This window comes from Xyrauchen texanus, chromosome 46 (assembly GCF_025860055.1).
Source record: "Xyrauchen texanus isolate HMW12.3.18 chromosome 46, RBS_HiC_50CHRs, whole genome shotgun sequence".
Classification (NCBI taxonomy): Eukaryota; Metazoa; Chordata; class Actinopteri; order Cypriniformes; family Catostomidae; genus Xyrauchen; species Xyrauchen texanus.
Window position 1 is genome coordinate 2724518 of NC_068321.1, and position 26560 is coordinate 2751077.

Below are 26560 nucleotides of genomic sequence, written 5' to 3' on the forward strand. Positions count from 1 at the left end.
CTTATCCTGCTGAACAGAAAAAAAAAAAAAACAAATCTTATATTCATGACCGTTACAATTATTTGTGACATTATTTTCATTCTAATTTAAATTGGAGTTTGTAAATCTCATTATGATGATTTGATGATTTTAATTTTTGTTATGCAGTGGAGAGAATCATCTTTTCCAGACACAATTTTTATTATTATAAATTTAAATTAATACATTAAATTACAAAAATATTATCATGCTTTATAAAAGCTTTGATATTTCAATTAAATATAATGTTTTCCGCATTACAGTAAAGACAATGACATATTCTTCATTACGATAATGAGAACATGGGGAAATATATTTAATTTTCTTACATTTTCCATTTTCAATCTTAATGTTCCCAAACAGAAGTAATTTTGTGTAGGATTTAATTTATTTCTTTATTTTGGAGACATGCTTGACAGGCTTTGTGAGATTCATCCGAATCTTCTTGATGTTGACAGCAGCAGCTGGATTACATCTGCCAGCTGTTGTCGGACCAATCCGGAGCGTTTTCATCACTCGTCTCCAGTGTCGGCATTGGTTCTCCTCAAACCCGAATCCAAACGAACACCAGCACACAAACATGTCTGTCTAGAGCCCCGACACCGATATTTATCCGTCCAGTAATGTTGGGTTTAGGATGATATGGGTTCGGCGGAGGATGTGACATCTGTCCGCGGGTATCATGAGGATATTAACGGCGTCCGGGCTGTTTCTGGCCTTCTGTTCCATCGGGCTCTTGATTATGGCCATCAGCACTGACTACTGGTATGTGACAGATGCGCGGAAACACAGGGACCGATGCAAGAAATACGCCAGTAAGAGAAACGACCCGGGATACATCTACATCTCAAATTTAAACCTCCCTCTCCGGATGCGACCGAAAGGAGCCGATGTGATACAGCTGGAGCCCGCAGCTCTTCTGCAGGAATCCCTCAAGCCCGAGCCCGTCATGGAGTCGCGCTGCAGCCGCCACTACAACTCAACCAAAACCGGACTGTGGAGGAGATGCCATCGAGAAGGCTTCGACCTGGAGAATGAAGATCTGATATTTAAAGGTGAGGGTGATTATCAGGACACGTGTAACCCGAAACCAGAGTGCAAGTCGATTCTGTAAAGCTGTCATGTGTTTATTTTGTTAAAAATAGAGCGCTATCCAAGGTGCTGATGTTACATCAACACTATCAGACATGAACATTTTCAACTACAGAAACAGGTGCAGTCTGAAAGGCTAATGGGTTACAGATTGTGGGTCTTGGCTGATGATAAATAGGAAGATTACTTTTCTGTTTGGGGTCTAAAAGACCCTAAGGCTCTATTAATAGCTTGAAAAAAAAAAAAACGTTATTGAATATCAGGTTGATATTTCATGACTTTCATGACTAATAATTTTGAGAACTCATCATAAACAACGTTTAAAGTAGTTACGTTTCAAAAGTCCTCAATGAAAAATGTTACAGTTCTTTTATTACCCACAATGACTTGACCACACTTGCTATGTTTGTTTCCTGAAGCATGATAATATAGTATTCTTTTTTTTGTTGTTATTAACAAAATAATATGGGTAAATCAAAAGCTTATGCGTCATACCTCCCACCACCACCCCTGGAAAATCATCTTCCTTAATTTTCGTGGCTGCTAATGGTTCCTGGCCAAGAACAATAATGGGGAAAGAGGGCAACCCTGCCGGGTGCCCCTGTCCAGATTAAAATAATCTGAAATTAATCCATTTGTTTGTACTGCCGCTACCAGGTGTTTAAAAAGTAACTTAATCCACCCAATAAAAGTGTTCCTGAACTCATATATTTTCAAAATCTTAAAAAGATAATCCCATTCTACCATATCAAATGCATTTTCGGCGTCAAGCGAGATGGCAGCGACCGAAGTCTGATCATACGCCACTGGCCACATGATATTGATGAGACACCTGATATTATCAGTAGAGCAAAATCAACCTTTGCCCCTGAATTTCTGATAAAACCATAATGACTCTACCTAATTTATCTTTCATCTGTTTGAGACATTTGAATTGTAGATGTTTACTTATCAGTGTAATTACTCCCCTGCTCTTACTTGAGCCAGCACTAAAGAAAACTTGTCCACCCCATATCTTCTCAAAATATTCAGCTTCCTGCAGGGAAAGATGCATTTCTTGAAGAAACACTATATCACATTTATTTAGTCTAAGAAAAGAAATAAACTTCCTTCTTTTTATGAGGTGCCCCAACCCATTCACATTCCACGTGGAGAGAGATAATCCACTCATATTAACAGTTTACATTTTGACATATGAGAAAAAATGTATTATGTGTCAAAAATTAAATTATAAAGACCACATTCCAACATTAGTGCAACATTAGTGAAACAAACCCGAACATTCCCCAGAACCAAACAAACAGAAAAAAGAAAAACGTGTGCGTTAAGCCTGTGCATGACAGCGCCAACCGGCGTCCATCCCTCTAAGCTCAAACAGTCCATGCATGCCTACGAGAGTCCCTGCGACAACTTTGCTGTCAGATTGCTCAAGTCTGGGGTTTCTATACAAATTTTGTGAGACAGAATTACATAGCAGAAAATAATCTATAAAAGAAACTACAGCCAATAGGCACAATAAACACAAAGAACATGTAGAAAAATGTCCCGAAGGTGTGTTCCTCCACAAAACAAACTACAGCCGCTAGGCGGAAACAGCACAAAAAGAAACAAAATAGGCGCTCCATTTCCTCGGACAGTCAAGTGTATGTTCAGTGAGTCAAGCTCACTTGGGGGCAATGTGAGAAACACACCATGACTTCCTCTGTCCATTTATTTTATAAACGACATCGCTTGTTGTGGGCATGTAAATATTTTGCGGCCATCCATAGTATCTATTCTCAATTTAGCTGGGAACATCAGTGCATAAGCAACCCTCCGTTGATGAATGAGTTTCTTGCATTCTGTTGATGCAAAAGTTCCAGCCGCTAGGCGGAACCAACACAGAATGAAACAAAAGGTGCCCAGCTTTCTCAGTGTAATATCTGAGGTTGTAACCCATCCTACCAACCACCAGAGGGAGCCCTCTCCCGAATACTGATCTTCAACCATTAATTCACTGCTCATTTCTTGTTTACCACATGTATATGTAGCCATGCAGTTCCAATGTTCATTGTGAAGTATAGCCAGTTTACCCTGCCTTACAGAGCTTTTTCCATTGCCATTGTTTCTTGATTCATATTATGACAATTGCCAGTTTTTCTGGATTTACTACTTTTTGGATTACCTTTTGTTTTGTTTGCCTGGTTGGATTAATATGTTTAAGCTGGCAACAATTCTTTTAATCCTAACTCATGCAGTGTGTAGCTTCTCATTTCTTAAACAACCATGTCGGAAGACGTATCCTGTGGTCATGGAAAAGATGTTACTGTGTTTCAGAAGAGGCAAATTATTGGCCTGTATCAAGCAAAGACAACAATTAAGTAGATTACTGAAATCACTGGAATTGGGTTAAGAACTGTCCAACACATTATTCAAACCTGGAAGGATAGTGATGAACCTTCATGTTAGCGGAAGAAATGTGGTCGGAAAAAAATCTTGAATGATCGTGATTGAAGATCACTAAAAAGCTTGGTGAAGTCACATCATAAAATATCAACAGTAGATCTCACAACTGTTTAATAGTGAAAGAAAGAGAATTTCCACATGTACAATGTGACTATAATTTACAGGATTGGGACTAAACTGCTGTGTGGCCACAAGAAAGCCCCTTGTTAGTGAGGATAATCTGAAAAAATGACTTCAGTTTGCTAAGGAGCATAAAGATTGGACTGTAGAGCAATGGAAAAAGGTCATGTGATCTGATGAGTCCAGATTTACCCTATTCCAAAGCGATGTGTGCATAACTGTGTAAGCAGAGAGTGCAGGTGCTAGATTGGTCTGCCTGCAGTCCTGACCTGTCTCCAATTGAGAATGTGTGGTACATAATGAAGCACACCATACGGCAATGAAGATCCTGTACAATTATGCAGCTAAAGACTTACATAATGGATGAATGGGGGAAAATTCCACTTTCTAAACTTAACAAACTTAATAAGTGTTATTAGAAGAAATGATCATGTTACACATTGGTAAACACTTGACTGTCTCAACTTTTTTGGAGCGGATTGCAATCATCTGATTTGAAATTACAGTACATTTAAAAAAAAAAAAAAACGATGATATTCACAGTGTAAAACATATAATGTGTATTTGAAGTGCTTTCAATATAGCAAAGGGTGAATATCATTTACAAATCACTCATTTTTGTTTTATTAGCATTTTTAATACTGTTCCAACTTTTTCAGAATTGGGGTAGTAATATAATGTGGGATCCTATAAGTTGTTTTGGATAAAAGCATCTTTAAATGACTACATACTTCCTTATACGTGCTTCGCTGTTTCTGTCCCACTTTAAACTACACATGCCCTTATCTTTGTTGAAGTGAAATGATCATGTTGTCTCTGTGTATTTCTTCAGGTTTGCTTCAGCGCTGTACACCAGTGAAGTATTACTACTCCTCGGCCAGTATCCCACGAAATCTGCCTTTGAACATCACCAAGACTATACGACAAGACGAGTGGCACTCTCTCCGTAAGTCATCTCTATAAGAACTGTCTGAACGACATTGCAAGAGAAGTGGACTAGTGTGATTGGCTTATTGATTGGACTGGTTACTGCAGTGTATAAGGTTCCAATCTTATAAGCATTCATCAATGAACTATCACCATTACAGTATGTGCTTGATCAAGACACTTTTACCCTCAGGCTTCTGCCAACATGATCACAAGGGAATTGACATGCTTCCTATGAATGTTTATGTACCCTGAATCATGCCGATTTACTGACAAGCACATCGCCCAGCTGAATGAAATGTATGTATTATGAACTGAAATGTGTTTAACTTTCCCTGTGGCGCTACTGATATTGTGTTGCGTAAACAATCTTTTAGAGACAGGTTCTGATCTCATGGAAACCAGGAAGTAATCAAGTTCACATATACAATGTTGAGTGCCATTCAGAGGTTGCATTTTCACTTAGGGTTGGGGCTTGGGTTAGGGAGTGTGGTTAGTAAAATATGCATTACTGTTGACTATTACATAATTTACAACTAAATGCAACTCGCTTTTGGCGCCCCTCTATGGGCATTCCTCAACAACTCTTCCACCTCTGGCCACTGGGGGCAGTGATTTGAATTTCAGTAAGCACAGACCGATTTCAGCAGCTAAACTTTTGACCTTATGTTGCCGAATTTAAAGTGTGATCAATCTGTTTTTGCAGGAGGACTGAACCTGTGGTAAGTTACTATGAGTCACTTTGGATAGAAGCATCAACTAAAAGACAAATTAATACATTTGCATGCAACACAAAATCTGCATCAGCAAATATTCTGCAGAAAGTTTTGCATATTTCTGCAGGACTGGAATTCCTGGCAATCTATATACTGTAGTTCTGTTAAGGTTTGTCTTTTGTTGCCCTGTAGCACATTTAGCCAGACTTCAACTCTAAAAAAATTATTATCAACGTTTTTTTGTGATGTTTTTGTAATAAATATTGACAGTATTTATATTGCGTCAACAACCGATAACAATCTGAACAAAACTGGTTCAACAGCCTTCTGTTGCAATGATTACCTCTTTAGGCTAATGCTACTTGTGTCATAGCCAGGTGAAACTATGGTTTCCACTGAAAAACATGGTTACTACAATGTTACTACAGAAAACCATAAAAATGTATCTGGATCAAACCCTTTTTTCAGAATCACTTTATTATTATAAGTAGAATTATAGGAAATATTAAGACGTGGGAAAAAGTGACAAAAGGCAGAATTCGAACACGGATGGTCAGTACGACAATGCAAATTCACACCATCATTACTCCCTGGGCCAATATAGCGGCACATAAGGGCTCAGTTTGTCCTAAACCCGTGTGTTTCCACCATACTATTGGAGCATTCCTGCCAACACTCCCAATTTTACTGGGATTCTCCTGTTTTTCCACCCCCTTCCCGTTGTACTCTAAATTGACAATTTCTCCCGATAAAATCAAGATTTTCCGCATCCACATTTTGATCATGAGAATGTATTAGACCTCCAGGTAGGTTTTGCCACCCGTCCCGTAAAATATGGGATCGTCCCGTATTTAAATATGATATCGAATCAATACGGGACACAATTTGTCCCATAAGCTGGTCAGATGGCGTCACGGCAAAATGGTTCCAGATCGTTAATTTAACATTGATATAAGTTGGACATTCAGATGGTGGGTAATGGCTCGTCTGAAAAGTCCACACATTGTGCTAATACTGTGGATTTATTTTTTATTGGAAAACAATAAGTTGTAAAAATTACACAGATCCAACCAAGTGTGAATATAATCAAAGTACAGGTGAAGGGAAAAAAATCATATAAAAAAAATCAACTAAATTAAAAAAAAATTAAATACATGTTTACTAACACAGATACATAAATAAGATAAATAATGGAAGAAATAAAAATAGTTATATTTTCAGGAAAGTTCAGCATATAAGAAAGGATATACACTTTTTATTAATAATAATTCAAGTATTTATTGCTAAAAGTATGAAGGATGTGGTAAGGGGCCATCTGAATACTTTTCATGTATATTCATCTTCAATGTGGTTTTACTGACCAGTACTGCTGCACCCTATATGTACATTACCCTATGGTGGGGGCACTAGAAACTCTTCGCCAATACGAACCACATACAGCTGTAACGAATGGGAGGCTTGGAAGCAGACGAGGAGCGTGGATCTAAATGCAGCTAAACTTTATTAAAACAAACAAACGAATAAACACAAAGAAAACAGCCACAATGGGCAAACAGGAAACTAAACACGATGACATAAAACTGAGAACTCGGGCAGGGAACACATACCAGGCATGACAACATTAATCATTCATCTACATTCAACGATTCACAAAGGGGAGTGAAAACAACCGGGTTAAAATACATGGACAAGGAAACACAGGAGCCAATGAACAAACAGAACTCAAAACAAGATAACAAGGCAATAAACAGAAACCAATGGGAAATTAACAAGGGCAGGTGAAAACAATGAACAGAGAACACGAGGCTAACAAGAAAACTATGGAACTACAAAAGGGACAAAATGAAAACTACGGAACTACGAAAGTGACAAAAATGACAAACAAAGGGCAAACGTGAGACAAGGCAAGGTATACATAACAACAGCATCTCGGATTTTTATGATGCGGTGCAGTTTCCTTTTTTAAATGGTTTTATGACAGATGTAAAGTTGAGTGATTAACTGACATAATCTCTGACAAATTGGTCATACAGCAACTCAAGGGGTTTGTTTATGCAAACGTGGATGGGTTCAAGTTTATTATAGTGTTGTTGGTGTAAACTAATGCTTTTAGGTTGATTCAGTAATGATAAACAATATTTTTTTCACACGAATTCCAGTTAAATTAGATTTTATCACATAAAGATAATTTTTAAAATAATTTTTTTTAATAGTCCTTTGGTATGAGAAATACATTTTCACAAACAAAAATATTCCTTGTGGTCTCTCAATGAACACGAGGTCATAAAACAACATGAATTGTAATTATACAAGAATAAGAAAAAAAAAAGCAGCTTAAAATAGTTTTAGTGGGAGTATAGCATGTCACACTGCAGGATATTTCATGCCAATTTCACATATATGCTGTACTAATTATTGTACTGTGCGAGGTGGTGTTAAATAATGTATACATTAGATTAGACAGTAGACAGTTGTTACACATCATATATATAAATGATACTGTATAATACGCAACAGACAGGGCAGCACAATTTAAGCAAGCATAAAATAGGATTAAAGGACTGTGTATTCACTACTGCATGTATTACAAAATGTGTAAATAGGGATAAGATTACATCAATGCGTTTTGCTTATAATAGTCAAAGCAGAATCCTTCATCTCTCTCCTGCAGATCTGCAGCGGATGACGGCAGGTTTTATAGGTATGACTGTTGCTATCGTTTTGTTTGGCTGGATCATCGGTGTGTTGGGCTGCTGGAAAAACAACGAGCTCATGCAGTATGTGGCTGGACTGCTCTTCCTTATGGGAGGTGAGATCTGTGTTTACATAAGTCACAAACAACCACTAGATGGCAGTTTATCACTGGGAGACAGAAAAAGACTATGTTTAAACTGTGCATACTACCCTACTCCTTCTAGAAATGTAGTATTTATGCAGTGCACAGTGACATTTGCCAAAATGCACTGTATACAACAGAGCACAGTGCATTGAATACTGTATCCCACAATACAATGCGACTTGACCATCCAATTCCAGTGTGACGCATGAGCCAGAAATGAATAAACCATTGTTTTTAACACAACTACAGTCTTCTGACCCATTATATTTAGATAGAGTTTACTTAATAAAAAAATACATTTTATTATCATAAATCAGTTAATTATTTAAAACACCCAAAGCATACACATAAAAAAGACGCATATAAAAGCGTCGTTGATCTGTTTTTTTGCAACTGTTTATGGCCTTTCCCTGATTAAAGAACAGGGTAACAATCTACATGAATTTTCCCTTTATAAAGGGTTTATAAAGTGGTTCATTAATGACTAATAAGCCAATTACAAAAACATTATAAATCATTTATATGCAGTTATATCCATATGCAAGGGCATATGTCAACCAGTACTTGCCAAATAGTGAGCATTTTCACTTACATGTCATAAATGCTTATAAATACACTAATTCGTACTTATATTAATAAAAAACTTAAAATGGCCAAATTCATGATTTATGTCACAATGAGCAAAAATAGACTATTATAATGAAATTAAAAGGAGGGATTGTGTCTTTTTGCTACCCTCCGCTTTGTGTATAAATTCATTTCTGTAATGTCTTGACTCACTTGTGCTGTCACATTAATGTCAAAAGAATGATTTTACCTTTCAGGTCTCCATGTTCATTCACAGCATATAGGCTATCAAATAATAAAGCCTGATGTACATTAAACCATAGTGAACTTCATGCACTGACAGTTAAAATCATAAGTTTACATAAAAACTCATAAAAAATTTTAACCACTCAACAGATTTAATATTAGCAAACTACAGTTTTGGCACGTTGTTTAGGACATCTACTTTGTGCATGGCACAAGTCATTATTTTTTACAGACAAATTTCACTTTTAATTGACTATATCACAATTCCAGTCGGTCAGATGTTTACATACACTAGTTAACTGTGCCTTTAAGCATCTTGGAAAATTCCAATTATGTCATGCCTTTAGACAATTAGCCAATTAGCTTCAGATAGGAGGTGTACTGAATTGAGGTGTACCTGTGGATGTATATTAAGGCCTACCTTCAAACTCAGTGCTTCTTTGCTTGACAGCATGGGAAACTCAAAAGAAATCAGCCAAGACCTCTTAACTGTGGAGATCCAATTCACTGTGGAGATCCAATTAACTGTGGATCTCCACAAGTCTGGTTCATCCTTGGGAGCAATTTCCAAATGCCTGAAGGTTCCACGGTCATCTGTATAAACAATAGTATGCAAGTATAAACACCATGCCAAACCAGGCAGCCATCATACCCCTCAGGAAGGAGACACATTCTGTCTCATAGAGATGAGCTTAGATTTGTGTGAAAAGTGCAAATCAATCCCAGAAAAAAAGCAAAGGACATTGTGAAAATACAGGAGGAATTATGTAGACAGGTATCTACATCCACAGTAAAATGAGTCCTATATCAGCATAATCTGAAAGGCTGCACAGCAAGGAAGAATCCACTGCTCCAAAACCACCATTGAAAAGCCAGAATACAGTTTGCAAGTGCACATGGGGACAAAGATCTTACTTTTTGGAGAAATGTCCTCTGGTCTTATGAAACAAAAATGTAACTGTTTGACCATAATAGCCATCGTTATGTTAGGAGGAAAAAAGGTGAGACTTGCAAGCCAAAGAACACCATCCTGACCGTGAAGCATGGGAGTGGCAGCATCATGTTGCGGGGGAGCTTTACTGCAGGAGGGCTGGTGCACTTCACAAAATAGATGACAACATGTTGAAGCAACATCTTGAGACATCAGCCACGAAGTTAAAGCTCAGTTGCAAATGGGTCTTCCAAATGGACAATGACCTCAAGCATGGGGTGACCCCAAATTACTTAAGGACAACAAAGTCAAGGTATTGGAGTGGCCATCATAAAGCCCTGACCTCAGTTACACCAGTTCTGTCTGGATGAATGGGCCAAAATTCCAGCAACTTACTGTGAGAAGCTTGAGGATGGCTACCCAAAACATTTGACCAAAGTTTAACAATTTGAAAGCAATGTTAATAGCGAATTATCCTGCTGAAAGAGGCCACTGCCATCAGGGAATACCATTGCCATGTAGGGGTGTACCTGGTCTACAATGACATTTAGGAAGGTGGCACGTGTCAAATTGGTGTCCAAATGAATGGCCGGACCCAGGGTTTCCCAGCAGAATGTTGCCCAGGGCATCACACTCCCTCCACTGGCTTGTCGTCTTCCTACAGTGCATCCTGGTGCCATCACTTCCCCGGGTAAAGGGTGCTGACATACACGACCGTTCACATGATGTAAAAGAAAACTGGACTCATCGGACCAGGCGACCTTCTTCCACTGCTCCAAGGTCTAGTTCTGATGCTTGCATGCCCATTGTAGGCGCTTTCAACGGTGGACAGTGGTCATCATGTTGTGACACATTCCTCCTGTAAACATCATTTAAATTTTCTGTGACTTGTACCACAGTAGTCCTGCTGTCAGTTTGGACCAGATGGGATAGTCTTAGTCATCCTCGTACATCGATGAGCCTTGGGCGCCCAACACCCTGTTGCCAGTTTGTGGTTTGTCCCTCCTCAGACCACTGCTGGTAGGCACTCACCACTGCTGACCAGGAGAACCCCACAAGCCTTGCCGTTTCAGAGATGCTCTGACCCAGTCATCCGGCCTTAACAATTTGGCACTTGTCAAAGACACTCAGGTCTTTACTTCTGCCCATTTATCCTGCATTCAATATGTTGACTACGAGAACTGATTGTTTGCTTACAATCAAATCTACCCAGACCTTGACATGTGGCCTTGTTAGGAGACGATCATCATTATTCGCTTCACCTGTGAGTGGTCATAATGTTTTTGCTCATCAGTGTAAATATTGTTATAACTGCATATAAATTATTTATAATGTATTTGTAAATGACTGATAACAGTCCTGTGCATCGACTTTATTTTAAATACATTTTCTCCCTTCAACAAGAGTTGCCGGATTTATCATCTTCATTTGTACTTTGTTCTATCCATGCACCTTGTTTGTTGGTGAAGTTGCACCAGACTCATTTAAATGAACCCCTTTATAATCCCTTAATAAAGGGAACACTCTACATTATTTGCAGTTGCTTGCGATTTTGAATAATTTTTCTGCATAAATCTGCTATCTGAGGATAGTTTTTTCCATGTGTTGGGCCTCATGTATTCAGATACAAGACAAAGGCAGGTCTAACAAAGTTGTAAAGATTGCACTCTCAACTCCTATTTGATGAGGCGCTCAACAGAATGCCCCCCAACCATGATGTCATCGGGAGTAGAAATACCTCGGAGATCCTTCTGGGCATGGCTTCCACCGACTTTGCTTGACTTCTCCGCCAGCCCGTTGAGAATCAGCAGCCGTACCGCCCACCGACAGAGCGAGGAAACAACCTCCTGTCATCACCTGAGCCTCGAGGAACTGAGTCGGAGTCAAACGACGGATGAACACACGTTCTACCTGCGTCCTCATGCAGTTCAATTGAGGTTACGTCTGGGCAAAGATAGAATATTTAGGTGTTATTCTTGTGTATCAAGGTTATTGCTTGTACAGTTACAGGCCACCGAGTCCTCTCATTGCTGCTAATAATACTCAAGGTATTAATGTAATGTACAGTTATCACAAATGTGAGTTTGCTGTGTTGTAATCCAACCACGTTGGACTGTTGTGTATTTACGCCATCACGGATGAGACCGGCAGAGTTTATCCGTTAGAGAATCAAAGACCACGGGACGGGTTACGAGCCATTCACGTGTCTCTGAGTGATAAACTAACAGCTGCATTCTCTCCCACGATCGCGAAACGGCTTCGGAGCCAACACTTTACTCTCTCTCTCTGTCATACTAACTGCACACACACACGCAACCCCTCACAAACATTTGACTAGTGGATAACTTGGTGATAAAGCTCAGCTTAGTCCCCAAGTTATCGTACAAGCGGAGACACGCTGTAAACGGGCAGATGCCATTAACCGGCTTCTCTCCGCCCACATTCGCCATATTCTCTGGCTAGAAATCTTGCGTGGCGTACTCTTTTGTGTGCGTCTCTCCACACACACACACACACACACACACACACACACACACACACGTAGTCGCACACACACACACACACACACACACACACACACACACACACACACATGCATACCTTCCTCATGTGTTATATGTTTATTTTGGTTACTATATCTAATCATGTAACTGTTTAGTTTGTAGTTGTAAATCGGATGTATATTGCATTGTATTGATTATTAATTCATATTCCTGCATCAATAAACTTGTTATATTTCAAAGAGAAGTGTTTTGTGTTTTTTGCATACACATGTGTCAAAGGCTGGCAGGGGGTGCCAGTGTTCGGATTCAAGCCTTCGTTGTTTCCTTTTGAATATTGATGATTGACATCGATTTTCCTAAGAGAGCAATCTAATATTGAGACTGTCTGGTTATTATTCCCTGATTCCAGGGTGGTGCCCCGGCGATATTAATCCTTATTAATATTCTATTGATTCTGATAATTGACAATTATCTTTGATGACTGTTGAATTTGAATGATTAATAAGCTAGTGATAATTATAATCAATGTTCCATTAATTGTAATAATTAATGTATTAATAATTATATTTGATAATAATTAATACTCTATTGAATTTGATAATTGATGGTTGTCTTTGATGATTGCTGATATAAAGGATTAAAAAGTTAGCATTGATTCTAATCAGTGTTCTATTGATTTTAATAATTGATAATTATCTATGATAATTATTAATTATTGCTAATAACCGAACCCGCTCCTAAAAGTAGAGCCCTACAAATGTGATTAGAATTTAAAGTGCTCAATAATCAATGTTAAATAATTCTGGTTAAATCAAATGATTGCTGTAATCATTTGAATTCTCTTTTGTGTTTTTAGTTTACAGCTTTATTATAGGTCTATTACTTTATCCTTACCAAAATTTACTTGCATTGTCTGAGGCAAACATGTTTATATAAAAATAATTAAGGGTCTTCCATTTAATTGTATTAGCCATCTCAAGCATTTTACCTCTTAAATGTGTTTTATTTCTATCTGTATTTATTATTTTTGCTTGGTAACTGCTTATTCAGCTATTATGCATGGACATATTTACAGATAATTACAATTTACAGATTATTACATCATTGACACAAATTAAACAAGTATACTGTGATTTCTTTGTGAGTTTTCACTGCAGTTCAACACACAAAACGCAAAAATTTTTGAGAAAAACTGCAGCAAATTAAGTAATTTTGGGGCACAATAATCAAGAAAAAATGCCGCAAAATCCTGATGGGACTATAAACCCAATCACTGTAAGATTGTGCATGAAAATACATGGTATTTTATTTAATATTTGATCTGATTTATACAAATAATTTTTTTTTTTTTTTTTTTTAAATAAATGTATGATCTTGATAATGATAACTGGATGTCACTCACTGAATTTAACATGCAACATAATGAGGTCATGTATAAAAGTGCCTCATTATGTTGCATGACCTCATGCTGATGTTATATTTTACTGTAGGCAGTATAAAGTATATACTATGCAATATACATAGAGCCGTAAACAGTATGCTAATATTTTACTCTGAACATAGCCAAAGAAATGGCCTAAAAAGGGAATCAACTTAGGGGTGCTTTCAGTGTGTGTTTTTGCTAATTACAAATTTTTTAAAAGATTGAAATAGTCAAAGTTTATTTGTATTTTTATATAGTTTTATATAGTCTTTAAGTATAAAGTAGTTTAAAATGAGATTACGACTCTTCTTTATTAAAAAATCTGCTTTATTCTTCATATAGCTGTTTTTGTATTGTTTTTTGTATTGTTGTGCAGTAGAAGCTCCTGTGACCGAGACAAATTCCTTGTATGAGTAAGCATACTTGGCAATAAAGCCGATTCTGATTCTGATTATTCTCTGACTGAGCCCAACAAAGAACAATATTTACATGTGTGCTGTCATTCATTACCTTAAGTTGTTTTGGTTGTGTTTGTGTTTTCACAGGTACCTGCTGTATCATATCTCTGTGCACATGTGTGGCTGGTATTAATTTTGAGCTGTCGCGGTACCCACGCTATCTGTACGGCCTGCCAGAGGACATCAGTCACGGCTACGGCTGGTCCATGTTCAGCGCGTGGGGTGGTCTGGGTCTGACGCTGCTGGCTGGGTTTCTGTGCACGCTAGCACCCTCTCTCCAAAGTCCTCAGATCACTTCCACCATCACAGTACACAAACCGCTACAAGAGAACGGCATAGTGTGACACCATACCCTTACACACTCCTGCGAGAATGCATATTAGCAATGACTAAATCATACCGATGTAGACAAGTGTCTTTACATGTCAGAATAAATTACAAATAAATCATTACAAATGCAACAGACATTGTGCAGATACACTTCAAGACCTTCACTATGGCAAAACATAATAAGATTTACAAGGACTGAACACTGTGAAAATAAATAACGAAGTGATCCAGAGTGCATCTGGTGTTGAGGAGAACCATGCACAGCAAGGCATCATTTTCTTAATTAGTATTTTCAGATTTGTTTCTAGTAAAAATTCCTCAAAGGTATACTTCATCTAAAAATGAAAAGTTTGTATGACTTTCTTTTATCCACAGCACACTACAGAGCCCCTTAGAGGACAGGGAGGGAATTTATTTTCTGAATTAGTTTTTATGAGTTCCCTCAAAAAAAAACAATTGTTGCCAATAATTATTGCGTTTGCTCACAATATGTTTTGTGTTGCCTTGCAATAGTTTTACGCTCTCTTGCAGTAAGTTTTGTGTTCCCTCACAAATAGTTTTATGTTCCCTCATGATTGTTTTGCTTTTGATCTCACTTGTTTCTTTGTTTGTGGCCTTGGAATGTTTTGAATGGCCCTGATCTTTTCAACTTGTGGGTTAATCTGTCCATGACCAAGTTGGTATCCCAAATACTTCACCTCTGTTTGTACCCACAAGCATTTAGTTCCTGAAGCCTTCGTAAAACATCACTAAGATGACCCAGATGTTCTTGCCAGGTTCCACTATATATCACCACATAGTCTAAATATGCTGCTGCATATTGTTCACACCCAGCAAGGACACTATCCATAAGACTTTGGAATGTTGCCGGTGCTCCGTGTAAACGAAAAGGCATCACATTATACTGATATATATCCCTGTTGGGGCACGAAAAGCAGTGTAGGGCTTGCAAGAAGGGTCCAGTGGCACTTGCCAATGCCCTTTACATAGATCTAAGGTGGTCATGTAATGCACTTTTCCAAGCCTTTCAAACAGCTCGTCTATGCAGAGCATTGGATAAGATTCAAAGCAGGATACGCTGTTCAGTTTTCTAAAATCGGTGCAGAACCTAAGTCCACAATCCTTCTTAGGGACCAGAAGTATGGGACTTGACCACTCACTTTGGGATGGTTCTATGATTCCCATTTCCTACATCAGCTCAATCTCGGTCTTCAGTTTCTCTACTATCTTCGCAGGAACTCGATAAGGCTTCTGCCAAATTGGAGATGTATCTTTCAGGATGATATTTTGTGTGATGACTTTGGTACATCCTGGTCTTTCCTGGAAGAGATAAGAAAAATATTGGTGTACCTTCGCTAATTGTTGTTGGTCACTCAAGTGTGAATGAAGGCACAGAACCTCCCTTGATGGTCGAATTGGTTCCATCTCTGCTTCATCTTCTTCATGCGCTACCTCCCGCACCATCATCACCATTTGATCCTTAGGATCAGGCACACTCTCCTTAAACTCCCTCAACAGGTTGACATGAAGGATCTGTTTAGGAAGTTTTCTTTCAGGACACAAGTCTCATATGTTACAGCGCCCAGTTATCTGGTAACAACATACAACATTAACCTTGCCACTTGGTCAATAATTTACAGTTACCTGAAGGTAACAGTAAAATGACTTTCCAGGTTTTATGTCCCTTTCCCTGGTATATGTATCGTAATATACCTTCTGTTTCTTTTGGGCAGAGTGTACATTTTCCTTGGCCATAGTCCTAAATTTCTTTTCCCTCATCTGCGAGATGTAAGAAACGATACTGTTCCTCTGCCGTCCATCCCTCTTTGAGCAGCACCAGGGGGGCTTGAACATGCCTGCCATACAAAAGCTCAAAAGGAAAGAAACCAGTTGAACATTGGGGAACCTCTCTGTATGCAAACAGAAGAAAAGGAATCCATTTATCCCAATCTTTACCTGTCTCATCTACAAACTTTTTGTACCATTAATACACTCAACTAAACAGTTTGAGGGTGAAATGGTGTCGTTCGGATACCCAAATACCCAGTTGGTTGTACAGTGACTTCATCAAATTAGCCATAAAAATGTGTTCCTTGGTCAGTGATAATCTCAGAAGGATTCCAACCCTTGAGATCAAGTCAATCAAGCATTTCACAATATGCTTAACCTGGATGGAATGCAAAGGGTACACCTCAGGATATCTAGTGGCATAGTCGCAAATTACCAGAGCAAATTTGTTACCTGAACTACTCTTCACTAAGGTGACTACTATGTCCATACCTATCTGTTCAAATGGAGTACCAATGATAGGTAAAGGTTGCAGATAAATTTGTTTGCTTTATGGACAGGAGCTACCATCTGGCAGAACAGGTCTTACAGCATTCTTGTATGTCCTGATACAATTTAGGCCAGTAGAATTGTTTACGGATTCGCTCATAGGTTTTCTGCTGACCTAAATGTCCTGACCAGGGAATAGTATGACCCAGATGTAAAATAATTGTATGAAGTTCACTATGAATGACCAATCTGGGACTCTGGGAAATTTTGGCTCTCCCACAAGTTTATCCTCTACCTCACATATTTTTTGAAACAAAGACTAAAATTGTCAGGGACCCGCAAGTGAGATTCTTTCAAATCAGATTCAGGGCCTGGGAGACTTGGAAAGATCTCCTGGGCCTTAACTTCCCCCCTATGTTTTTCTTTACACCGTTGTCTTTTCCTCCTTTTAACCTTCCCACCAGTATCAAACAAATCTGTGTGAGCCTTCAGATGGGGTTGTAGACCTTTGATCTGAGATCGGGTAATGGTTCATGTTCTCAGTGCGAGAACATAGCCATGGCATCTTTGCGGTCACAGCTTTCTTTCCTCATGAGATAAAGCCACTTCAGCTGTGCCCCGCACCGCGCCTCCTTCCTACGGGATTGGGGCTGGCGCGGCTGGCGATGAAGGTGATTTGGGGCGTACAGTGGGCTCGGTTTCACCAGGTAAATCCCCACGAACCACCCGCCCCCCAGCATGCTCATTTGCTTCCGTTCGGGCTCGAGGTGAGAGCGGCTCGCCTTACGGCCAGTCTGTTTACTCCCTCAGACCCCGCGAGCTGGATGATGATTTCGCTGCTGCATCGGAGAGCGTCACAGCGGCGTCTGATGCTGATGACTCGACTGGGCTGCCACCTCCGGGTCTGCTCGTCCAGTCTGAGCCTGATGCGCAGATGACCGCTATGCTTGCCCGGACCACCGTGAGTGCGGGGCGGGACTGGAACGCCGTCCCACCCCTCAAGACTAGACGATTGGTTCCCCGGGTCAGGGTGCCACTCACAGCCATAATGCTTGTAATCAGTTTTGTGTTCCCTTGCAATAGGTTCCATATCAGTCCCTTACTAAAATTAACCATGGATTTACTACAGTTACAATAATTAAACTATGGTATTTGTTGAAAAACCATAACCACGAATTGGAGCATGGTTTAACTAACCATATTTAAACCATTTTATTTGTGGTAAAACCATAGTAATGATGCAGGAAAACCAAAACTATGGAAATAAAAATAAAAATAATTCTGCCAATAAACATGTTTAGTTTTACTATACCATGGTTAATTTGTGGTACATGTACCATTGTTTTTAAAACCATTTTAAAAATGGTTACAAGTCAAGTTTGCTTAAATTTTACTACAGTGAAACCATGATTCATTTTTGTAAGAGCATGTTTTAAAACAGTATTACTTGTACCAAAAAATAAATATGGTGTTGTTATGGTAAAAATGTTTTTTTTGGGCAGAATGATTATGATTTTTATTACTATAGTTTTGATTTTGCAGTATTATTACTATGGTTTTATTTCAAATATCCTGGTTAAAATATGGTTACTGTCGTTAAACGATGGTACATTTTGTGGTTACTACGAATTTACTGCAAATACCATAGTTCAGCCATACGTACTTGTAATACTACATAAAGGATCGATAAAGCTTTTGCAAGGGAAAGCACATTTTATTGTGAGGGAAAACAAAACTAATACGAGGGCAATGCAAAACAATTTCAGAACTTATATTCCCTCCCTGTCCTCTAAGCAGCTCCTTAGCAAATAAAAGGAGCATATTCAAGATATAGTCTCTCAAAGCAAGTCTTAATCTCTTAATATCTTACACAATTTTGATTCTTAAGTGTTCTGTACTGTAGCTTAACTAGTACAGAATTGCGCTATAGCTTCATAAAAGTCACTTTGGATAAAAATGTCTACCAAAAGTAAAATAGATTTTTGTTTAGATATTTTACTGTAAAACAGGACCAAAATATTGATTAAGAAAATTATGTTTGCAATGAAAGCACAAAAGCAGACAGACAGACAGCTGAGATTTTTATTGAATATTAATGGTGTTTCTGATGGTGCTCTCACTCTGTCTTTTGCCTGTCATTTAGTTTGTGTGTTTTCCTATCTGTCTCTGTGTTACTGATCGATTGTCTCTTGCTCTACCTCTCTCCATCCTACTCTCCCTTGTTTCTGTCTCACAACAGATTGAAAAGTGCAATCGTCTCTGAGAATGTCAGATTCATCTTTTGTTCAGTGATCTGTTCTGTGTTTTGGACTTGCCTGCTGCATAGAAACGAGAAAAACAAATTAAGGCACAAAAAATAAACCCTATTATTTTCAGTGACTTCCTATATATATGTTCATTTTAATTTTATGTATTTTTTTTTTACAATAAAACTAAAGATGTCCTACAGCACAAGCAAAGTGAATTTTTGAGGCAATATGTGAAAATGATCCAACCTCATTATCGAGGAGTCTTTTGAAATCCAGTGTTATGAAATATTAGAAAGAAAATGGTTTGTTTAATAAGGTTTATGAAAATATTTTGTAATAAAATGATCCTGAGTCATCTCTTGTGGGTTATTATGTAATTGACGTCATTGTTTTGAATTTATGAAACACATTAGTTCATTGTGCAGTCCTAATCAAAGTGATTTGGGATTTTTATTTGAGTGGATTTTCTGGACTGCATTACATAAAACACCATAAAAACGATTTAATGATCACAAATGGAATCCGAGTTATTGTTGTTTGTGGTTAGCATTTTCTGTGACTTTTAGACTTTCTGTCTGCATGGAAATTACACTTTCATGAACTTCAAAAACAAGGTGAAATTACTCAAGATAATTATTAGAGTAAATGTCTCAGAAAGACCAGGATGCTTTTATTAGTTTATGGTATTGTAACAGCGTTCGGGAAAGGAGGATGCGGAAACTGGAGTAACAAACAACAAGACTTTAATTAACACGAACGCTGAGCTGAAAACATAACAACAGATTGGCACAAATAGTGGATGTGTGCGGCTTTCTCTCCCTCTCTCTCCTCATTTATATCTCTCCCGCTGATTGGGCAACTCAGCGCCGGGCGTGCATCCTCTCAGCCTGGCCACGCCCTCCTCCTTGTCACATCCCCACTGCCCGATTCAGGCCGGGGAAACCTCCGGTTTGACTTCCTGAAGGGGAGGAGTTGCTCCTTCAGTCTTCCCCACCTCCTGGGAAACTGGGTAGGACAAGGGAAGGGAGAGGGTAGAGAGAAAGAGTGTGAAAGAGACAGAGAGAGGGGGGGGGATATAGAAAAGAAAACGCTCTTCTTAGGCACCTCTTCCACCTGGTCTTCAGCCACTCCCCCGCCACCTGGCAGCAGGTCCTCCATCTCCTGGCGGATGGCAGTGGGCTCGTCTGCACCCCAGGCAGATGGCAGTGCTGAGTTCTCCCGGACAGCATGCTCTTCCTCCTTTCCCGGGTTTCAGCACCAGTGGAACAGGGTTTGGAATAGGATGATGCATAAACCGGAGTAACAAACAACAACACTTTAATTAACACAAACACTGAACTGAAAACATAAAAACAGACTGACACACACACACACACACACACACACACACACACACACACACACACACACACACACACACACACACACACACACACACAGTGGCTGCGTGCGTCACTCTCTCTCCCTCTCTGGCATCCCTGGCTCCTTCTTTATATCTCTTGCACTGATTGGGCAACTCAGCGCCGGACATGCATCCTCTCGGCCTGGCCACACCCTCCTCCACATCACAGATATTTTTTTACATTTACTGGAAAAAACAAAACCGCTATATTTACAAGAACTTTATCAAACAATATATTGATATGTACTGGTTTGTTAAATCAAATATATCTATTCACTGTAAATATTTTTTTACACTGTTACAAGTAAAATACATATATTTTTTTGTTAAATGTACAATATAATATGTAATGGTAAATTAACTGTACAGTTAACCAATGAACAGGTTGAAATTATTTTTCCAATCAAATTACTAATATTTTTACAATGTAGACTAATTAAAATTATTTAGAACAATTTAAATGGGATTATTAAAACAGAGATTTACTTTGGGTTTTAGCATAAAAAATGACATTTTATAGGTGAAAAAGTCAGGTCATTGACTGCTTCACAATGGGCTCTTCTTTTCTTTTAAACAGAGTGTGTGGGAATGTAGGCCATGAACTTTATTTTGAGTTCCTAAGATCTTCACTTCCCCTCAGAGCTCAAACCAAAGTGACAAAAGCAACAAAACCTCACACCACATCCACTCTGACCAGACAAAGAACACTTGCCTTATCCAAACTTATCATGTAAGTATAAACTAAAAATAGTTTGATGAAAATATATTGTTTGATTATACATAAATATATTAATTGTGCAAAGTTTTAGCAAAGACAATCTGTCATGACAATCTCAACTGCACAACTGCTCTCTTACAGTGCTTATTTAATGTTGTCCTGATTCAAAGGCATATTATTCAAATTCTTTGTAGCTTCTTCAGTAAATGTAAAGAAATGTCCCTTTTTCAGCACACTGTATTTTAAAGATAATTTTGTAAAAATCCAAATAACTTGACAGATCTTTATTGTAAATGGTTTAAACAATGTTTTCCATGCTTGTTCAATTAACCATAAATAATGAATAAACATGCACCTGTGGAGCAGCTTATAGACGGAAGGCAATTAAGGTCACAGTTATAAAAACTTAGGACACTAAAGAGATCTTTCTAATGACTCTGAAAAAACACCAAAAGAAAGATAGGGTCCCTGCTCATCTGCGTGAACGTGCCTTAGGCATGCTGCATGGAGGCATGAGGACTGCAGATGTAGCCAGGGCAATAAATTGCAATGTCTGTACTGTGAGACGCCTAAGACAGCACTACAGGGAGACAGGAAGGACAGCTGATCATCCTCGCAGTGGCAGACCACGTGTAACAACATCGGCACAGGATCAGTACATCTGAATATCACACCTGTGCTGTAGCAACAACAACTGCCCGAGTTACACCAGGAACCCACAATCCCTCCATCAGTGCTCAGACTGTGTGCAATAGACTGAGAGAGGCTGGATTGAGGGCTTGTAGGCCTGTTGTAAGGCAGGTCCTTACCAGACATCACAGGCAACAATGTCGCCTATGGGCACAAATCCACAATCGCTGGACCAGACAAGACTGGCAAAAGGTGCTCTTCACTTCCTACACGAAGGAATGAGCGTTACACCGAGGCCTGTACACTGGAGCGGATTGATTTGGAGGTGGAGGGTACACCCGGTCAGCTAGAACAGCTATTACCGAGTTCTACATGCTCGGACCTGACAAAACAAGGGACGAGACCGACTCAACCCGGAGATTATAGAATCTCGCAAAGGTATTGGGTGTTTCTCAGCCCGCTGCTCTGCAGATGTCTGCTAGAGAGGTGCCATTGGCCAGTGCCCACGAGAATGCCTCACTCCTCGTAGAGTGTGCTCGAACCCACAAGGGGGCAGGCACGGTCTGGGTCTGATAGGCCAATGCAATGGCATCGACAACCCAATGGGCAAGCCTCTGTTTGGAGACAGCGTTCCCTTTCCACGCCAAAGAAAACAAAGATCTGCTCAGAACGTCTAAAGCTCCAAGTAGGTGTGCAAAGCATGCACCAGACACAGCAACGATAAAGCGGGGTCTGCCTCCTCCGGGGCAGCGCTTGCAGGTTTCACTTCCTGGTCCCTGAAGGGGGTCGTAGGATGACATGAGCATCTGCCAGACCGAACCCCAGGCAAGTGTCGCTGACAGAGAACGCTTGCAGGTACCCAACCCTCTTGATGGAAGCGAGCATAATCTGATCGGAAAGAGCACCAGTTTGCGAACAGACACCACTTTAGGGCATAAAGCTGCCTTGTATAGGGAGCTCTGGCTTTATTGAGCGTGTCTACGACAGCTGGTGGTAGGTCACTTAGATCTTAGTTGGTAGGGATTTACCCGGCAAAACCGTGCCCGCTGAATTCCCCAAATCGCCTCCATCGCCAGCTGCATCGGCCTTAATCCCATGGGAAGAAGGCGTGATGCGGGGGACAACTGGAGTGGCGTTTCCTTTCAGAAAGAAAGCCATGTCCACAAAGTTGCCATGGTCAAATTCTCACAGTGAGAACAAGATCCAACCACAAACGCTGCCTCGGTGTGATCTCGGGCCAGACACATGAGGCAGCGTCTATATATCTGCCGCATCCCGGGAACTACACAAAGGTGGAAAGGCATCTTCAAAAAGATGCTCAATGCCAATGTGTACTCTTTTAGTTATTTTAAGAGTATTTTGTACTCTTTTAGACAAAATAATCTTTTAGAGGTTATTTGCTCATTTAGAAGCGCTGTCGAAGCACCCAGGGGTGTAGACTGCACTGCCGTGCAGAGAAGAGAAAAGCCGCTGGTAACACACCGTAAGATCCAACAGCAAAGGTCTGCAGAGGTGAGTGGAACAGGAGTGGAAACGTCAGCTTGCTAAACACACAAATGTTAAGCTCCGAGGAAAATATCTGAATGAACAACCATATTGCACATTCCTTTATACCCGTATGTTCGGGGGAGGGACATGCAAATTCTGTTTGCCAAATTTTCATTGTCCTTCAGAGGCAACCGAGGCTCTCAAGAGAGACCCCTAGTGTCACTACATCGACACAACATCGAGTGAGGGACAGAAGGGGAACTGGTGTGATTACACTAGACTGGGCTCCAAGGCATATGATCGAAGTGGTGCGATCTGCATCCGTTCTGCTGTTTACCAGCAGAGAGGAACTGAAGCAGTTGTCATAATAAATTAGCTGCTCAAATAGACTTTTCAACATCACAATATATTTATCTTTTATTCTACATATAGTCACAAAACAAAAGATTAAAGCTGTTACCGTCGGAGCGGAGGTCAAACAAAGAAGGTATAAACTAGTTAGTCCACTTGAACCTTCTCGCATTTCATCTGTCACTCGCATGGTTGCATGCATAGGTGGCAATTACATTCACAATCACATCTTATTTATCATAATAATTATAAACATCTAAAAATCACATTATATACTGCATAATATATGATCTGTCCTCTAGTGCATCTGATGTGAAGTGTAAAATTATTATTTTTTATTTCAGTGTGCATTAAATAACTCACGCTAGGGGATCTCTCAGTACAGGAGAAACTCATGTGACATAGGGTTAAAGGACCAAGAGATGGCTCTTCCCTTCAGTCGAAAAATTCTACCAAAATGGCACTGTGCTCTGGTATATATGCTGCGATGATTCACGCATAAAGGGTGAAGTGCCAAGTGCCATCTGCCAATATTATTGAGGCGATTGATGGGCTTCAGAGATCATCAGCTCCCATATTGTCAGCTACTGTCGCAGTGTCTTGTTCCCTCCTTATAGGGAACCAAACCATAAAGTCATAACCAAACCATTTGTTTGGTATTATAACTATGGTTTTACTATGAATATCATGATTAAAACATTTTACAATAGTTTTAATATAATATTCTGTACATAAACTATAGTTACTGTAGTAGAACAATTTTTTGGATACTATAGTTTTACAAAAATTCCATAGTTACATGGTAATTGTTCTAAAAATTTGGTTAATTCTCATAAGGAATCTATAAACCTATTGCCAGATAAACCAAAATAATTGCAAGGGAACAAAAAACGTTTTTAAAATGGAAAGAAAACTATTATGAGGGAATGCAAAAGTTTTTTGTGAGGGAAGCAGCAGCTAGAGTGCTGACTAGAACCAAGAAATATAATTATATCAGCCCTTGATAATCAGAAGGTCACTGGTTCGATCCCCACAGCCACCACCTGTTCCGATCCCTGGTTGTCTGCCCCATGTTTTCTGTGTCGCCGTCACCATGATTCCCGTCCTTTATCACTGTGTCATTGTTATCATCATGTGTCTGTGTATTTAAACCCCGCTGTTCCTCCATTCCCTTGTCATTCGTTGTTCTTACTGTTTTGATGTTTTGGAAGGTACTCTGTTTCCTGTCTAGCCGTGTTCATCCTGCCATGTTTTTCCAGTCCGTGTTCCTTCGAAGTCTTCATGTTTTAGTTTCAGTTTTCCCATCGTGGTTGTTTAATTTTGTTCCTGTCTGTTTATTTTCACCATTGTTCAATAAACCCGCGTGTAGATCCAAACTCCCTGTCTGTCTCCGGCTTCTTGCCATAACACCACCATTGTGTCCTTGAGCAAGGCACTCAACTCCAGGTTGCTCCGGGGGGATTGTCCCTGTAATAAGGGCTCTGTAAGTCGCTTTGGATAAAAGCATCTGTCAAATGCATAAATGTAAATGTATTTTATCGACCCTACATTCGATAACTCTTAGGAGTAAAATTCCGATCTGTTAATATGTTATAAAATATAAAATCCACAAAAGGATGTAGATCCTTTTCCTTTTTGGCTCCTAAAATGTGGAATAGTCTTCCTAGCATTCCTAGCATTGTTCGGGACTCAGACACAGTCTCTAAGTTTAAGTCTAGACTAAATACACATAATATATCTCAATAATATTTAATATTATTCTATTTGTTTCTCTGTCTCAATCTTGGAATACATATCCTGAGGTTACCAGAGCATAACTGATCCAGCTTTGGTCCTGCCCAATGCCCCTCTCCCACCGCTTTGCATCGCTGTGCCAGCCAGATATCAATTCAGTCTACTGTGGCAGAGCTGGGAAACATAAACAAACAAGCGTTTGTTGTTGCCGCCCCTCGGATAAAATGGGAACATAATTAACGGGTGTGAGGTAATATAGTATATATAAGATGGAGTCATCAATGGAAAAAGTTGTGGGTAGTAAGAAGGAGATCGAGAGCAAAGCGAGTACCTGAGTAGAGAAAGACACAGTCTCATCAGATGGGCACATGCTGTGTTTAGTACTGGAGCAATTTCGGGAATGTTCCGAGGAATTGTGCTCAAGAGCGTTAAATTCCAGCACAGAGCGGGTGTGGACTCAAGAGCTGAAGTGTGTTTTATTTCAGGTATCTTCATTTCCCCTGGAAATCTTTGCATATGTTTACCCGTTCAAAGCTGTTTCCCAAAGCTGCCAAGAATAGCGGTTCGGCTGTACGGCTTGCAACACCTACGCCACTTTCACCCATGCATTCATTCATGCACCTCTTCCATAGTTGTGCGAGTATATTATTGTTCCTTTTTTTCATTTCTATTAGAGTGAACAATACTTGATTTTAATATTGTTTGTATTTTCCCTTTTATTGTTTTTTAAACGATTATTCAATGAGAACTGGACTCTTAAATCTGCTGATTTAAATGCGGCATTAGAGCGAATCCTCGGCCATATCACAATATTTATTTATTGACTTTTTTGACCCTTTCCTCAATTGTTCGAGTCAACGTGTAAAAAGGTACATGTAATGTGCTGATTTGGATGTTTTTGTTGTGAAAATATAACTGGAAACTGAACTAGAAATCTCTTTTTCTCGTGCCTTTTTATTTTTGTAGAGAACTAAAAGAAAAAAAAAAGGAAAAAGAAAAGTTATTATTTTGTATATATGTAACCGGTGGCTTTTAGAGCTTATCTGTGGTATCTTTTGGTAATTTTGACAGGCGTACTCCTGTCTGGCACCCGAA

The 26560-nt window shown here is 39.3% G+C and overlaps 1 protein-coding gene across 1 annotated transcript; it reads left to right on the plus strand.

Annotated features, from left to right (window-relative positions):
* Positions 1-305: 305 nt before the first annotated feature.
* LOC127638401 (transmembrane protein 178B-like) lies at positions 306-19506 on the plus strand. Its single transcript, XM_052119910.1, has 4 exons — positions 306-1073; positions 4508-4621; positions 7990-8127; positions 14374-19506. Exons 1-4 carry the CDS (start codon positions 701-703, stop codon positions 14628-14630), a joined length of 882 nt encoding a protein of 293 aa, XP_051975870.1. The 5' UTR covers positions 306-700; the 3' UTR covers positions 14631-19506.
* Positions 19507-26560: the final 7054 nt, after the last annotated feature.

Excerpts from the sequence above, each read along its gene's own strand:
- LOC127638401 (XM_052119910.1), top strand. The coding sequence starts at position 701 with ATGAGGATATTAACGGCGTCCGGGCTGTTTCTGGCCTTCTGTTCCATC. Across the intron at positions 1,074-4,507 it reads TGAAGATCTGATATTTAAAG|GTTTGCTTCAGCGCTGTACA; the intron begins GTGAGGGTGATT and ends GTATTTCTTCAG. Across the intron at positions 8,128-14,373 it reads ACTGCTCTTCCTTATGGGAG|GTACCTGCTGTATCATATCT; the intron begins GTGAGATCTGTG and ends GTGTTTTCACAG.